Genomic DNA, 15235 nt, shown 5'->3' with positions numbered 1-15235 from the left:
ATTATTATTATTATTGATCATTATTACTACTATTATTATTTATTATCCAGGGTTCAGAGGTCAAATATCTGTCTCTGACCAACCTGGAGGAGGTGATGGAGCTTTTCACCCCAAGAGAGGAGGAGGAGGAAGAGGAGGAAGAGGAGGAGGAGGAGGACGACAACTGGTCAACACTTGGTAAGGGTTAGGGTTAGGGTATGGTACATATTACCATAGAATGAGGTTATATCTACATATTACCATAGAATGAGGTTATATCTACATATTACCATAGAATGAGGTTATATCTACATATTACCATAGAATGAGGTTATATCTACATATTACCATAGAATGAGGTTATATCTACATATTACCATATAATGAGGTTATATGTACATATTACCATAGAATGAGGTTATATCTACATATTACCATAGAATGAGGTTATATCTACATATTACCATATAATGAGGTTATATCTACATATTACCATAGAATGCGGTTATATCTACATATTACCATAGAATGAGGTTATATGTACATATTACCATAGAATGAGGTTATATCTACATATTACCATAGAATGAGGTTATATCTACATATTACCATAGAATGAGGTTATATCATAGAATGAGGTTATATCTACATATTACCATAGAATGAGGTTGTACAGTATCTGCAGTGTAGAAATAAATGTATTGGGGCGGCTGTGTGGCGCAGCGGACATTGCGCTCGTCACCAACGCAAGAGACACCGGGTTCGACTCCGGCTGTCGGCGTTGCCTCCGGCTTGGGCCGGCCGTCATACTAATTAAATTGGCAGAGTCAGCGGGAGGGAAGTCGATGGGTGGTGATCTGGACGTTGTGGACAGCGACTCCTACAGGTCGGTTGGGGGACGCCTGCACAGCAGAGACGGGAAATGGCGGGGGGCAGTGTGAGCCTCCCACGCGTTACACCTCGCCAATGAGAGTCCGCGCTGGCAGGTGAAAAGATGTGACAGGCTGCCTCCTTGTGTATCGGAGGGGACACGTGATGCAAGGCTTCTATCCTCCCTACAACTGGCCAGTGGGGGGCATATGCGAGCAACGTTCAAGACAGGGGAGGGCAGAATTGGCACAGCGGGTAATTGGGATGGGAGAAAAATTGAAAAAGAGGAGAAAAAGTGGATACATTTTTTTTTTTTTTAAATGTATTGGTTGTCTCTACACTGTGGATAGTGTAGGGTTAGTGTAATGGATATTTTCTACATTTTAAAGACCTGCTGGATGACGAGGTCGCCGAGGGCGTCTACAGGGTCAGAGGTCAACTGGACATGGACTCTGTTACCCAGCTCACCTCCGACGACTTTAGCTCCGCTGTAGCACTACACAGCCTCACGGTGGCGCTGTTTTACTTGAGATGTAAGTCCCCCAGTAACACACACACACACACACACACACATTTACACATACACGCACATACACACAGCACACACACACACACACACACACACACACACACACACACACACACACACACACACACACATACACACATACACACACACATAGACAGACAGACTGATAGACAGACCGAGACACACACACACACAGACAGACAGACACAGACAGACAGACAGACAGACAGACAGACAGACAGACAGACAAACACACACAGACAGATGCACGCACACACACAGACAGACACAGACAGACAGACAGACAGACAAACACACACAGACAGACAGACAGACAAACACACACAGACAGATGCACGCACACAGACAGACACAGACAGACAGACAGACAGATGCACGCACACAGACAGACACAGACAGACAGACAGACAGACAAACACACACAGACAGACACAGACAGACAGACAGACAGACACACAGACGCACGCACACAGACAGACAGACACAGACAGACACACACACATAGAGACAGATAGATTGATTACATTTACATGTATTAAACATAAAGACTCTCATTTTCCTCCAATAGTATGAATGATTAAATAACAACCCTCATCATCATGTCAGTCTATATTTATATCATAATATAGAGTAAATACTTGTGTGGATTTGCACTACAACTTGTACACCTTACTGTAAATTGTACCTAAATTGTACCTCATCCCATTTCTGCGTTGCACTATATAGTATTGTATATTAGTACATTGCATAGTATATTGTGCATAGTATATTGTATATTATATGGTAACTCAGTTACTTCTATTCTGCATCGAACACATTGTACATATGTCTATACTGAACACTGTGACTTCTATTTTTACTTCTATTTTTACATGCTATACTATTTTATTTCATACTTATCTTGTCTAGCACAGTCTCTGGAGCGTAACAGTAAGAAGCATTTTGTATAAAAGTATTCTGTACTTCTGTATGACAACTATTAAAGAAACTTGAAACTTGGTTGTAATACATTGTGTGTCCACTAGGGGATGCTGTATCCATGGCCTTTCTCAGCTGTTTCCTGGAGCTGTCTGACAGACTGGCAGGTGAACACCAACTCTATATCAATCACCATTCAATATTTGAATGGACTGACAGCCCTAATATATATATATATAACATATAACTGACCAGCAGTAGCAGGCCCTCCCTCATCCTCACTCAAATCCAACCCACACATCAGACCAAAACAAAACATGTAAACAAGAGGGGCTCTTCTGCCTAGAGGTAGCTGTTTTGATTTGATTTGATTTGATTTTTTATTTGTCTCGAACATAGAAACATAAAACAAGTTTAAAAAAACAAAAAGGTAAATAGTCAAAGACTATTTCCATACAATAAGTGTTCGAGAAGGAACAGGGGGAAGTAAAAAAAAAACGTATAAAGCTCTGCCCCTTCCTTACAATAGTTTACATTATAATTGAATACAAATAAAAATAATATAACAAATAATGAAAAATAAAATAAAAGTACAGTTTTTTTAATATATCCAAATATCCAAATGAGAAAAAATATGTATTAGGCAGTCATTACTGCTCAAGCTCCTCTCTCTTATATGTGTCCATAAGTGCTTGTTTTTATCTACCTTTAAATTGATTGATATTATTGCTTAATTTTATACTCGCATCCAGACCATTCCAGAGTGATACCCCACAAACTGCAATGCACATACTTTTAAGAGTTTGGTGATATCACAGAGTTTAGCTTTAACCACACACTTCACACAACTCTGATTTGAACAATGGGTTGATGAACTGATTGATTGATTGATTGATTTATTGGTCTCTAGATGAGGACATTACAGACATACAGATGGGTGTGGTCGACTGTGGCGAGTGGACCGACCTCTGTGCTGCTCAGCCAATCGGCTCCTCACCTCTCCCCTTCCAGCCAATCACAGCCTTCCCCACCGTGCTGTTGCTCCGCCCCCAGGAAGAGGCTCAGCACTACAGTGGAATGCTGGGTAGTGAGGCACTGCTAAGCTTTATCATGCTGTAAGAGATGAAAGATACACACCCACTACACAACTGGACACACCTACAGACACCTAGACACACCTATACACACACAGACACCTACACACACCTACACATACCTACACACACCTACACATACCTACACATACCTACACACACCTACACACACCTAGACACACCTACACACACCTACACACACCTACACACACCTACACATACCTACACATACCTACACATACCTACACACACCTAGACACACCTACACACACCTACACACACCTACACGCACCTAGACACACCTACACACACCTACACATACCTACACGCACCTAGACACACCTACACACACCTACACATACCTACACACACCTAGACACACCTACACACACCTACACATACCTACACACACCTACACGCACCTAGACACACCTACACACACCTACACATACCTACACGCACCTAGACACACCTACACACACCTACACATATCTACACGCACCTAGACACACCTACACACACCTACACACACCTACACGCACCTACACGCACCTAGACACCTACACACACCTAGACACACCTACACACACCTGGACACACCTACACACACCTAGACACACCTACACACACCTAGACACACCTACACACACCTGGACACACCTACACACACCTAGACACACCTACACACACCTAGACACACCTACACACACCTGGACACACCTAGACACACCTACACACACCTACACACACCTACACATGCACCTACACACACTCTCTTACATATAGACACTTAAAATAAATTATTTGAATTTCCTCACCTATTTCTTCAACTTTCAATTTAAAAATCAGCTAGATGCATCTTTAAGAAATAGGGCTGTGTGTGTGTGTGTGTGTGTGTGTTTCTGTGTGTTTGTGAATCCTAGGAGTCGTCTGGCATCTCCTGTCCTGCTGTCATCTGAGCAGGAAGTGACATCATTCCTACAGGAAGTCCCTCCCTACATATCTTCTGGCTACAGGCCTGACAAAGTGTTGGGACTGTTTAAGTCACACACTGATACAGGTGGGCAATGTGTGTGTGTGTTGTCTGTCTGTCTGTCTGTCTGTCTGTCTGTCTGTCTGTCTGTCTGTCTGTCTGTCTGTCTGTCTGTCTGTCTGTCTGTCTGTCTGTCTGTCTGTCTGTCTGTCTGTCTGTCTGTCTGCCTGTCTGTCTGTCTGTCTGTCTGTCTGTCTCTCTGTCTGTCTGTCTGTCTGTCTGTCTGTCTGTCTGTCTGCCTGTCTGTCTGTCTGTCTGTCTGTCTGTCTGTCTCTCTTTTTCTCTCGCATTCATTAAATAACCTTAAAGAATTTTTTTTCTTCTTGTGAATTCATTGAGGGTGTTTATAGAGGCATGCAGGTCTCTCAGAGGGGAGATGATGATGATGACTCTCTCGCTCTCTCTCTCTCTCTCTCTCTCTCTCTCTCTCTCTCTACAGGTGTACCAGTATTTTTAGAGGCATGCAGCTCTCTCAGGGGGGAGGTGATGACAGCCACGCTGATGGACACCTTGGCTGACCAATGGTAACAAACTTGACTTATTAACTTTTTACTCCATTGGTAATTTTTCCTGTATTTGAAGTATAACATTACTGTTTACTGTGTATGCATGCGTGCGTGTGCATGTGTGTGTGCGCGCATGTGTGTGCATGTGTGTGTGTGCGTGTGTGTGTGTGTGTGTGTGTGTGCAGGGCAGCGGCCTATGCGGTGGACCTCCCGGTGGTTTTGGTGTTTCCGTCTCCTTGGAAACGGTCGGCCCCCTCCCCTCTGCCCCTCCCCCCCTCCTCCGGAGAGCTGCTGGCGCTGGTCCGCTCCTCCCTGCTCAGCGCGCTGGTGAGTCTGGGCCACGCGGACCAAACATAGTCTCACCAGCGCTAAGGCTGAGACGACATGCCATTTGGAAGAATCGATACATCGGGACAAAATGATCTATAAATATTAGGGATGTCCGATATTATCGGCCTACCGATATTATCATTAAAATGTAATATCGGAAATGATCGGTATCGGTTTTACAAAAAAAAAATATATATTTATTTATATATATATATATTTTTTTTAACATTTATTTAACCTTTCTTTACCCAGGCAAGCAAGTAAGAACGAATTCTTATTTTATTTATTGAGAAAAGTATGCATAATGTTGTGTTTTTTGGGGGGGGGGAAACCCAGCATATATCGGTATCGGTTGATATCGGTATCGGAAATTAAGAGTTGGACAATACCGGTATATCAGATATCGGTAAAAAAGTCAATATCGAACATCCCTAATAAATATCGATATTTATATTAGTATTTTTTTAAATGTGTATATATATTTTTTTTGTTGTTGTTATTTAAACAACATATTTATGTTTATTTTCCAGCAATTCTTTGTCGTTGCCGCCGTCTTTAGTGTTACAGATTTCCCCATTCAAAACGACCACAGTGATCCTTCTCATGTTATAGTCTGTGGTCTCTGGGTGTGATGGAGGAGTGCACTGCATGTTGAATGCACAGTGCAGAGTTGCAATTCACCTGAATTTACATGAAATGGGGGATGTTTTAACTAAAACAAGCCACAAGACCTAGTATTTTAGTATAGTATAAAGTATAAAAAAAAAAGTTAAAATAATTTTTTACCATTGCAAAAATAATCGATAAGTTATGCCACTTATTGATTTCACGCAGTTATAGATAAGTGGTCTCAGCTTTAACTAGCGCGCTGCTCTAAGGACGGCAACGTGGGTCTGTCTGTCAGTCTGTCGGTCTGTCCAACCAGTTTGGTGAACCTTACTACTGTAAATACTGAATATCACTGGCAAATGCTCTCACTCTCGTATGCAGACAGTAGGGCTGACCTCGACTAGTCGAATAGTCGACTAATGGATCGAAATGGGCCGTAGTCGACTGCCAACCTCTTAGTCGATTGCAAAAAAAATAAGAAAAAAATTATTATAATTCATTCATCATTCTTTCCAAAAGCAAAGGCGCAAATACCAGCGAGGCTAACTGCATAAGAAAACGGGCACAGAGGCACTGAAAGAGGATTTCACACACTAGACATCTAGACAAATATCAAGATGTATCCATCAGTGGACCAATTGCATGCTTTCGCAGAGGACAAAAAGCCTTCAGTCGACTTCTTCAGACATTAAGCACCCCCCACAGCCCAAATGGAATGACCCCCCCCCCCCCCCCTTCCCCCCCCCAAATTTCGGCCAATATAAATCCTTAGTCGGGGACAGGCCTAGCAGACAGGTAGCGGTAGTCGGTGATACCGGTGTCACTCTGTGTCCAGGCTCCACCCACTCTGCTCAGGCTCCACCCACTCTGTGTTCAGGCTCCACCCACTCTGTGTTCAGGCTCCGCCCACCGGTGTATGCTTTTTTTATTTAATTTATTGAAATAAAACCCATTTAGTTCATTCAAGTTCAAGTTCTTTATTTGTCAAACACACAACAATACAGGGGCGCTGCAGGTACTGACATGTTTTAGTTTGGAGCTCAGACTCAACAGCACAATGAAGAGACAACAATGGATACAAGCATGGTAAAGGTTCATTGCCCACATTCATCAAATATAAAAAACATCATTTGTAAAATACTATGCGTGTTATCAATACAATAGTCATTATAGGGCTGTCCCCGACTAAGGATTTGGATAGTCGACTATGATTGGACGAAATTTGCCGATAATTGACTATTAGTCCAAAAAAATTATAAAAAAAAAGGATATATATATATATATTTTTTTTTTATCATTCCATTTGGGCTGTGGGGGTGCTTAATGTCTGAAGGAGTCAACTGAAGGCTTCTGCGAAAGCATGCAATTGGTCCACTGATGGATACATATTTTTTTTTTGGTCCACTTTTTCTCCTCTTTTACTATTTTTCTCCCATCCCAATTCCACTGTGCCAATTCTCCCCTCCCCTGTCTTGAACGTTGCTCGCATATGCCCCCCACTGGCCGGTTGTAGGGAGGATAGAAGCCTTGCATGATGTGTCCCCTCCGATACACGAGGAGGCAGCCTGTTGCATCTTTTCACCTGCCAGCGTGGACTCTCATTGGTGAGGTGTAACGTGTGGGAGGCTCACACTACCCCCGCTATTTCCTGTCTCTGCTGTGCAGGCGTCCCCCAACCGACCTGTAGGAGTCGCTGTCCACAATGTCCAGATTACCACCCATCGACTTCCACCCGCTAACTCTGCCAATTGAGTTAGTATGACGGCTGGCCCAAGCCGGAGGCAACGCAGACAGCCGGAGTCGAACCCGGTGTCTCTTGCGTTTGTGACGAGCGCAATGTCCGCTGCGCCACCCAGCCGCCCTGATGGATACATCTTGATATTTGTCTAGTGTGTTCATTAGATGGGTGAAATCCTCTTTCAGTGCCTCTGTGCCCGTTTTTTTTAGGCAGTTAGCCTCGCTGGTATGCGCGCCATTAGCGTTAACATCAATTGTATGTATTGAGCTGTACTGTACTGTACCCATTCTGCAATCTGTTAATAACGTTTTCATTCAATCAATCAATCAATCAACCACGCTTCTATGCCTCTTTGCTCTTGGAAAGAATAATTAATTTTTTTAGATTATACTTACATTTAAAAAAAAAAATTGCATTAGACTAAGAGGTTGGCAGTCGACTACGGCTCCTTTTGATCGATTAGTCGACTAGTCGAGGTCAGCCCTAGAAATTTCCCATGAATGAATGAATGAAAACTTTATTTAACAGATTGCAGAATGGGTACAATACAGTATGGCTCAATACACACAATTGTTAACACATTGGCGACCACGGTTTGCAGTGTAATATGGTTCTGGACGACCAGGGTTTGTCAACAAACCGATGTACTTTCTAACAGCTATATATATATACTTTATAGTATTGCTATCTGTCCATTCTCATTGTCACTTGAGTGCGTAAACCGTGCCTTCATAATGGCTTAAAGAAACAAAAAATCCATCGATTGGTTGTCATTTTATAGTGTCGTGAATATAAGCTTTATCGCAGTTTTCGTCTCGTCTTTTTTCTGGGAAGCTAGATATGAGGCTAAAGGCTAGTCACGTTATATCAAACGCCATTTCTGTTGTATATATACGAATGAAATAAAACAAACTGCTTAGCATCCGGACTATTACAGAGCATCTATGGATGAAATGGGGGCGGCGGGGGACGCCGATCAGTATTATTGATTAGCAATACAGTGTGCGTTCAAGTAGCCATATTCACTGATCGATCGCTTGCGTGTTACAACAATGTCCAATCCGGCTGTAATTTGGGTGAATAGTATCCTACCGTCAGCCCATGTGATCGCCGGCAGCATTTCGTCATTATTCATCGGCATCTGGTAGATCGATATGTCCATTGGCTGATCATAAATCCCATTATTCAAGGCTGATATCTGCGTTCCGTAACGTGATCAAAGATGGAGGATGTTCGGCTGGGATCCAGGCTCATATGAAACGCCCCAGACAGTAAAAAAAATTATTTTCCCATTCGGCCTCAATGATACTGCAGTGGAGCGATGGCGCCCCTAAGAGGATCTGGCCGGTATTGCATGTCGCCGATTTAAATCTGGCGGGTAAATCTGCAGAGTCGATCCGGGATCTTGATCCGTTTATTAATATGGAATAAAACAATAACAACTTGCCACGAGTTAACTCGTGGCTCTGGTCCTCAACGGGTGGAATCGAAACACGAGTTAACTTGTGGCTGGTCCTTAAAGGGTTAAGGGGATGCAGACCAGAGAAAGACGTTTGTCTTGTTTACATCAGGGACCCCCATTTTCAATTCATAGTGACATTTATGACATACACAACATACATGACATCATAACATACATGGACCTTTACGGTGGCCAGTTTCGAATTGCAGCCTCCCGTAGGTGTTCTTTAAGAGCGGTTTTGAATGTGGGTAGGGATTCACATATTTTTACGGCTGTGGGTACTGGGTAGGGCGTTCCACATTGTTGTGGCATAATTGCTAAACGTGTTTAGTCCCTTGTTTGAGCCGAATCTGGGTTTAACATGATTTGTGGAGCTCCCTCTGGTGTTGTGGGCGTGGTATTCACTGACCTTTGGGAAGTATTTCGACATGTACATGGGTACCTGTGTGGTGTAGTGTATCTTGTAGACCAGGCCCATTGCAAGTTGCTGTACTCTGTCGTCTACTCTAAGCCATCCTATATGTTGTCAAAGTGGGCAGGGGTGAGGTGGGTTCTATAGGGGTAAGGTCAAGCAGTAGTCTGACCAGTTTGTTTTGTGATGTTTGTAATCTAGTTTTTAGCGCCTTTGAGGTGCTTTGGTACCATGAGGTGCACGCATAGTCGTAGTCGTTGCCCATCACTGTGGCAACCCTTCCCAAACATTCTGTAAAGGCCTTTATATGTTGTTTATATGGCGACTGAATGCTCAATCTCTGTCACTCTCTCTCTCTCTCTCTCTCTCTCTCTCTCTCTCTCTCTCTCTCTCTCTCTGCCTCCCCAGCCTGAGTTGACGGTTGAAAACCTCCCCTCCTATCTGTCTCTGGGTAAGCCCCTCCTCCTTCTCTTCCTGGGGGAGGAAGAGGACGAGAGGGGAAGGAGGGAGAGCGAGGGAGTGAAGGAGGAGATGAGAGGAGTGGTGGAGAAAGGAGAGAGACATATGGACAGATACCTGGCCTGCTGGATTCACCTGTAGGTACCTGTCTGTCTGTCTGTCTGTCTGCCTGTCTGTCTGTCTGTTTGTCTGTCTGTCTGTCTGTCTGTCTGTCTGTCTGTCTGTCTGTCTGTCTGTCTGTCTGTCTGTCTGTCTGTCTGTCTGTCTTCCTGTCTGTCTGCCTGCCTGTCTGTCTGCCTGTCTGTCTGCCTGTCTGTCTGTCTGTCTGTCTGTCTCTCTGTCTCTCTGTCTGTGTGTCTTATCTGTCTCTCTCTGGTAAAAGTACTATTTATCTGTCTCTCTGGTAAAAGTACTATTTATCTGTCTCTCTCTGGTAAAAGTACTCTTTATCTGTCTCTCTGGTAAAAGTACTATTTATCTGTCTCTCTGGTAAAAGTACTATTTATCTGTCTTTCTGGTAAAAGTACTATTTATCTGTCTCTCTGGTAAAAGTACTATTTATCTGTCTCTCTGGTAAAAGTACTATTTATCTGTCTCTCTGGTAACAGTACTATTTATCTGTCTCTCTGGTAAAAGTACTATTTATCTGTCTCTCTGGTAAAAGTACTATTTATCTGTCTCTCTGGTAACAGTACTATGTATCTGTTTTTGGTAGGGATGCATCGATCCGACTTTTTCAGTCCCGATACCGATACCTGGGTTTGGGTATCAGCCGATACCGACACCGATCCGATACCCATTGTTCAAACTGTATTTTCAAAAAATTTAAATAAATTCCACGTTTTTTTTAAATGTATATTAAAATATATTTAGTTTTTAAGAATTGTAAAGGATCCCCGGGCGGCCAGGTAGCGCAGCGGACTAAGCGTCTGCCTACCACTGCAAGAGACACTGGTATCGAATCCGGCTGTCAGCGGTGCCTCCAGCTTGGTCGGTCGTCCATACTGACACAATTGGCAGTGTTAGCGGGTGGGAAGCCGGTGGGGTGTATCCTGGTTGTCGTAAACAGCGACTCCTACAGGTCGGTGAGGGCGCCTGCACAGCGAGGGAGGGAACTGGGGAGGTGATCCTCCCACACGTTACACCTCACCAATGAGAGTCCTCGCTGTCAGGTGAAAAGAAGCGTCTGGCTGTCTCCACATGTGTCGGAGGAAGCATGTGATAGACTTCAGGGCTCCCTAGACCGGCAAGTGGGGGGCAAATGCGCGCAACAACCAGGAAGGGGAGGGGGGAATTGGCATAACGACTAAATTGGGATGGGAGAAAAATACAGAAAAAAGCGAGGAGAAAAAGTAGATAAAAAAAATAAAATTGTAAAGGATCACAAGTGTGTTTTTGATTTGTTGTAAACAAAGACAGAAAATAAACTTCATTCATTCAATTAATAAACTGTATGCCTCACTGTCACTGTGTGGAAGAGACTGGGATCATTCTTTTGTGCAAGAGGCAACATCAGGCTCGACTTAAAACATTACTTTCCTAACTTAGTGAAACTAAATGTGACAAAATTAACACATAGATATAAATGTACTGAATTGTTATTTATAATTTTATTTATTATTATAATACTTTATAATTTTTTTTTTAAATTGTATCCATTTAAATTATAATTTTTTTTACTGATACCCGATCCAGCTATTTTAGTGTTATCGGCGGCCGATACCGATACCAATATCGGATCGGTGCATCCCTTCTGGTAACAGTATTATTGATCTGTCTCTCTGGTAACAGTATTATTGATCTGTCTCTCTGGTAACAGTATTATTGATCTGTCTCTCTGGTAACAGTATTATTGATCTGTCTCTCTGGTAACAGTATTATTGATCTGTCTCTCTGGTAACAGTTCTATGTATCTGTCTCTTTCAGAGGCCGTACCCCAGCTGGTGTCTCCGTCCTCGAGTCTTACCTGGGATCCCTGCCCCCCCTCCCTGCCCTTGTCTTGTCTCATTTGCCCTCTGGGGGAGAGATCTACCACTACCCCCCCAAAAGCCCCATAGTGGTATCTTCCGTCCTGCAGTGGTTACAGAAGATAGAGGAGGGGAATGAACCACCTGCAGGTGAGGAGGGGGGGGGGGGGGTGGAGGAGGATAGAACACAGCGGTCTGGCTTACTTTTAAAATACAATATTGTTTAAATTGCTAGTCGACTAATAGTTACAAGACTGACTTTGAGGTTCACTAATGGATGAGTTGATTTAATCTACTGAAACCACTGAGCAGTTGATTTAATCTACTGAAACCACTGAGCAGTTGATTTAATCTACTGAAACCACTGAGCAGTTGATTTAATCTACTGAAACCACTGAGCAGTTGATTTAATCTACTGAAACCACTGAGCAGTTGAAACCACTGAGCAGTTGATTTAATCTACTGAAACCACTGAGCAGTTGATTTAATCTACTGAAACCACTGAGCAGTTGATTTTATCTACTGAAACCACGGATGAGTTGATTTAATCTACTGAAACCACTGAGCAGTTGATTTTATCTACTGAAACCACGGATGAGTTGATTTAATCTACTGAAACCACTGATGAGTTGATAAATCACTGATCAGTTGATTGAATCTACTGAAACCACTGATGAGTTGATAAATCACTGATCAGTTGATTTAATCTACTGAAATCACTGATCAGTTGATTGAATCTACTGAAACCACTGATGAGTTGATACATCACTGATCAGTTGATTTAATCTACTGAAATCACTGATCAGTTGATTTAATCTACTGAAATCACTGATCAGTTGATTTAATCTACTGAAACCACGGATGAGTTGATTTAATCTACTAAAATCACTGATGAGTTGATTTAATCTACTGAAACCACTGATGAGTTGATTTAATCTACTGAAACCACTGATGAGTTGATTTAATCTACTGAAACCACTGATGAGTTGATTTAAAATCCTACGTTTCTGAAGTTTCCCTCATTTACAGAAATAACAATATAACAAATATAAAACAGCCACAATAAAGCAGCAATATTCACTATGAAATTAGGCACAATAAAGCAGCAATATTCACTATGAAATGAGGCACAATAAAGCAGCAATATTCACTATGAAATGAGGCACAATAAAGCAGCAATATTCACTATGAAATGAGACACAAAAGATAAATAAAGAATAAATAAAAGTAACAGGCCAGGTCACAATGGTCAGAAATGATAATGCTTAAACTCTTCGGAGAGAGTTGGAGGACATTCCAAGAGTTAGAGGCGTCGTAGGAAAGAGCTGATTTCCCAGCAGATCAGAACATAATTGAGGGAAGTCATCCATAGCCAAGGAAGTTATAAACGAAGGAAGGGTCATCACATCACAACAGCAGGGTCCCGATGCTCTGCTTGGTGCCAGGCGTCGGTGCCAGTTCTATTGAAACCTCTGGGAGAGTATTATTTAGAATAAATAAATATTGTGAACAAAATATCTTCTTCATTCTTCCTTTTATTTGGATGCAGACTAATAATAACTAATGTTGTGGGAATCTGATTTATTCAAACCTCTGATTATTAGTTGCATGCAGGCTATAAAGTAACCCTTTATAAAACAACAGAGGCATACATGTCATTTAGTTTAGTTTAGTTTATTTGACAATTATTAAAAATGCATTACATGTTACAACAAGTCATGCATCCTGAAATGATCAAGGATATCACAAAAAAGTCACAGACTTATTTCCATTGTGGTCCTTGGTCTCAGCAGCACATGGTATTTACATAAACATGTATTACACATATTATTATCAGCCAACAGTATATTGCTCAAAATATAATAAAAAAAGTAAAATACAACATTTATTAATAAAAATATGTACAAAATGTACAGACACAATAAAACTACACAACTACATGGCTATCAGAGACTGAGAAAAACCTTTAACAAGGAACTTGATCAGAAAAGAATGCATGGTAATTATGAATGAAGCTATGAATCTCTGCTTAGCTGGGCTGTAATCCCATTAGTCTAGTGTCCTGCTGTGGCTAACCCATCCTATCGCCTGATCATATCAAAAACTAGATAAAATATTACAAATATGACATTGCATAACATTAGCCAACAGAGTAGTTGGTATTATCACAGTTACTAACCTTTAATCACATTATGCATCACAAGCCCCAGTCCGTTATAAATCGAGCATAACATTAACGCAACTTCTTACACACGCAAATTAATGGTTGAATTAACACGTCAAACGAAATGTACCTTGAAAACGTATGAACCATCAGCTAAATAACAAGACAACAGAACAGCCTCCACCACCCGGATCTATTAAATGTGACACATGTGAAGACGCTGGTCCTCACATATTGGTGAGAATCAGAATTGGGTGACGGGCGGGGGAGGGGGAATGGGGGAAATTCCAATATGGCTGACTTCATAGGTCCTTATGGCAAAGGTGCCGTGCCTGAGTAGAGACAGGGTTCGCACAAGGTCCTTGAAGTGCGTAAAGTGCTTGATTTAAAAAAATAATAATAATAAAAAAATAAAGTCAAGGCCTTGAAAACAGCCAATCTTTTTTACAAGGCGCTTAAAAAGTCATTGAAATTCAAATCAACCATTCACATTGAATTTTGTCCATGATAAAATTGTTCTGAATCAAGAAATAATTTTTTTTTATTTAAAGTGTAACTAATTGTCGAAAATTGGTTTTAAGCCATACATATTTGATCAGATTTTTTTTAAATGAAAATAGAAAAGTACTTGAAAGTCCTTGAATTTCATTTAGCAATGTCTGTGGCAACCCTGTCAACAACAGTAGTCTGGTCTAACGTTATACATACCGCCGCCACACGGAGCTGATCCAGAGTCTGTCTCTGTGCTGCATGAAAACGATCCGGATGATGTAACCCTGAGGTCTGGGCTGATGCCAGATCTGCCCATTATAGTGAAAGTAGAGACGTCTGGTTGGGGGGTCGATTTGACAGAGCGGGGGAGCTCTCCACTCAGAGGGGGAACATGCAAAACAATGCAGAAGGTTAACCCTTTGGTAGTGTGGCAGTGAAAGGGTTAACCCTTTGGTAGTGTGGCCATGAAAGGGTTAACCCTTTGGTAGTGTGGCAGTGAAAGGGTTAACCCTTTGGTAGTGTGGCCGTGAAAGGGTTAACCCTTTGGTATTGTGGCAGTGAAAGGGTTAACCCTTTGGTAGTGTGGCCGTGAAAGGGTTAACCCTTTGGTAGTGTGGCAGTGAAAGGGTTAACCATTTGGTAGTGTGGCAGT

The 15235-nt window shown here is 42.1% G+C and overlaps 1 protein-coding gene across 1 annotated transcript in view; it reads left to right on the top strand.

The window, feature by feature from the left end:
• The window catches only part of txndc16 (thioredoxin domain containing 16), a gene marked incomplete at its 3' end in the record, with an annotated part of 45183 nt that extends 30752 nt beyond the window's left edge, over window positions 1–14431 (top strand). Inside the window, exons 11-20 of the mRNA XM_084330179.1 lie at window positions 51–177; window positions 1239–1382; window positions 2425–2484; window positions 3228–3432; window positions 4335–4471; window positions 4884–4968; window positions 5136–5277; window positions 9910–10097; window positions 11887–12077; window positions 14340–14431. Coding sequence (XP_084186305.1) covers window positions 51–177; window positions 1239–1382; window positions 2425–2484; window positions 3228–3432; window positions 4335–4471; window positions 4884–4968; window positions 5136–5277; window positions 9910–10097; window positions 11887–12077; window positions 14340–14431 — 1371 coding nt within the window. The remainder of the gene's footprint in view (window positions 1–50; window positions 178–1238; window positions 1383–2424; window positions 2485–3227; window positions 3433–4334; window positions 4472–4883; window positions 4969–5135; window positions 5278–9909; window positions 10098–11886; window positions 12078–14339) is intronic.
• Between the last annotated feature and the right edge of the window lie 804 nt (window positions 14432–15235).

This window comes from Notolepis coatsorum, assembly GCF_963971535.1.
Source record: "Notolepis coatsorum genome assembly, chromosome: 1".
NCBI lineage: Eukaryota > Metazoa > Chordata > Actinopteri > Aulopiformes > Paralepididae > Notolepis > Notolepis coatsorum.
This window is presented reverse-complemented; position numbering and strand designations above follow the sequence as displayed.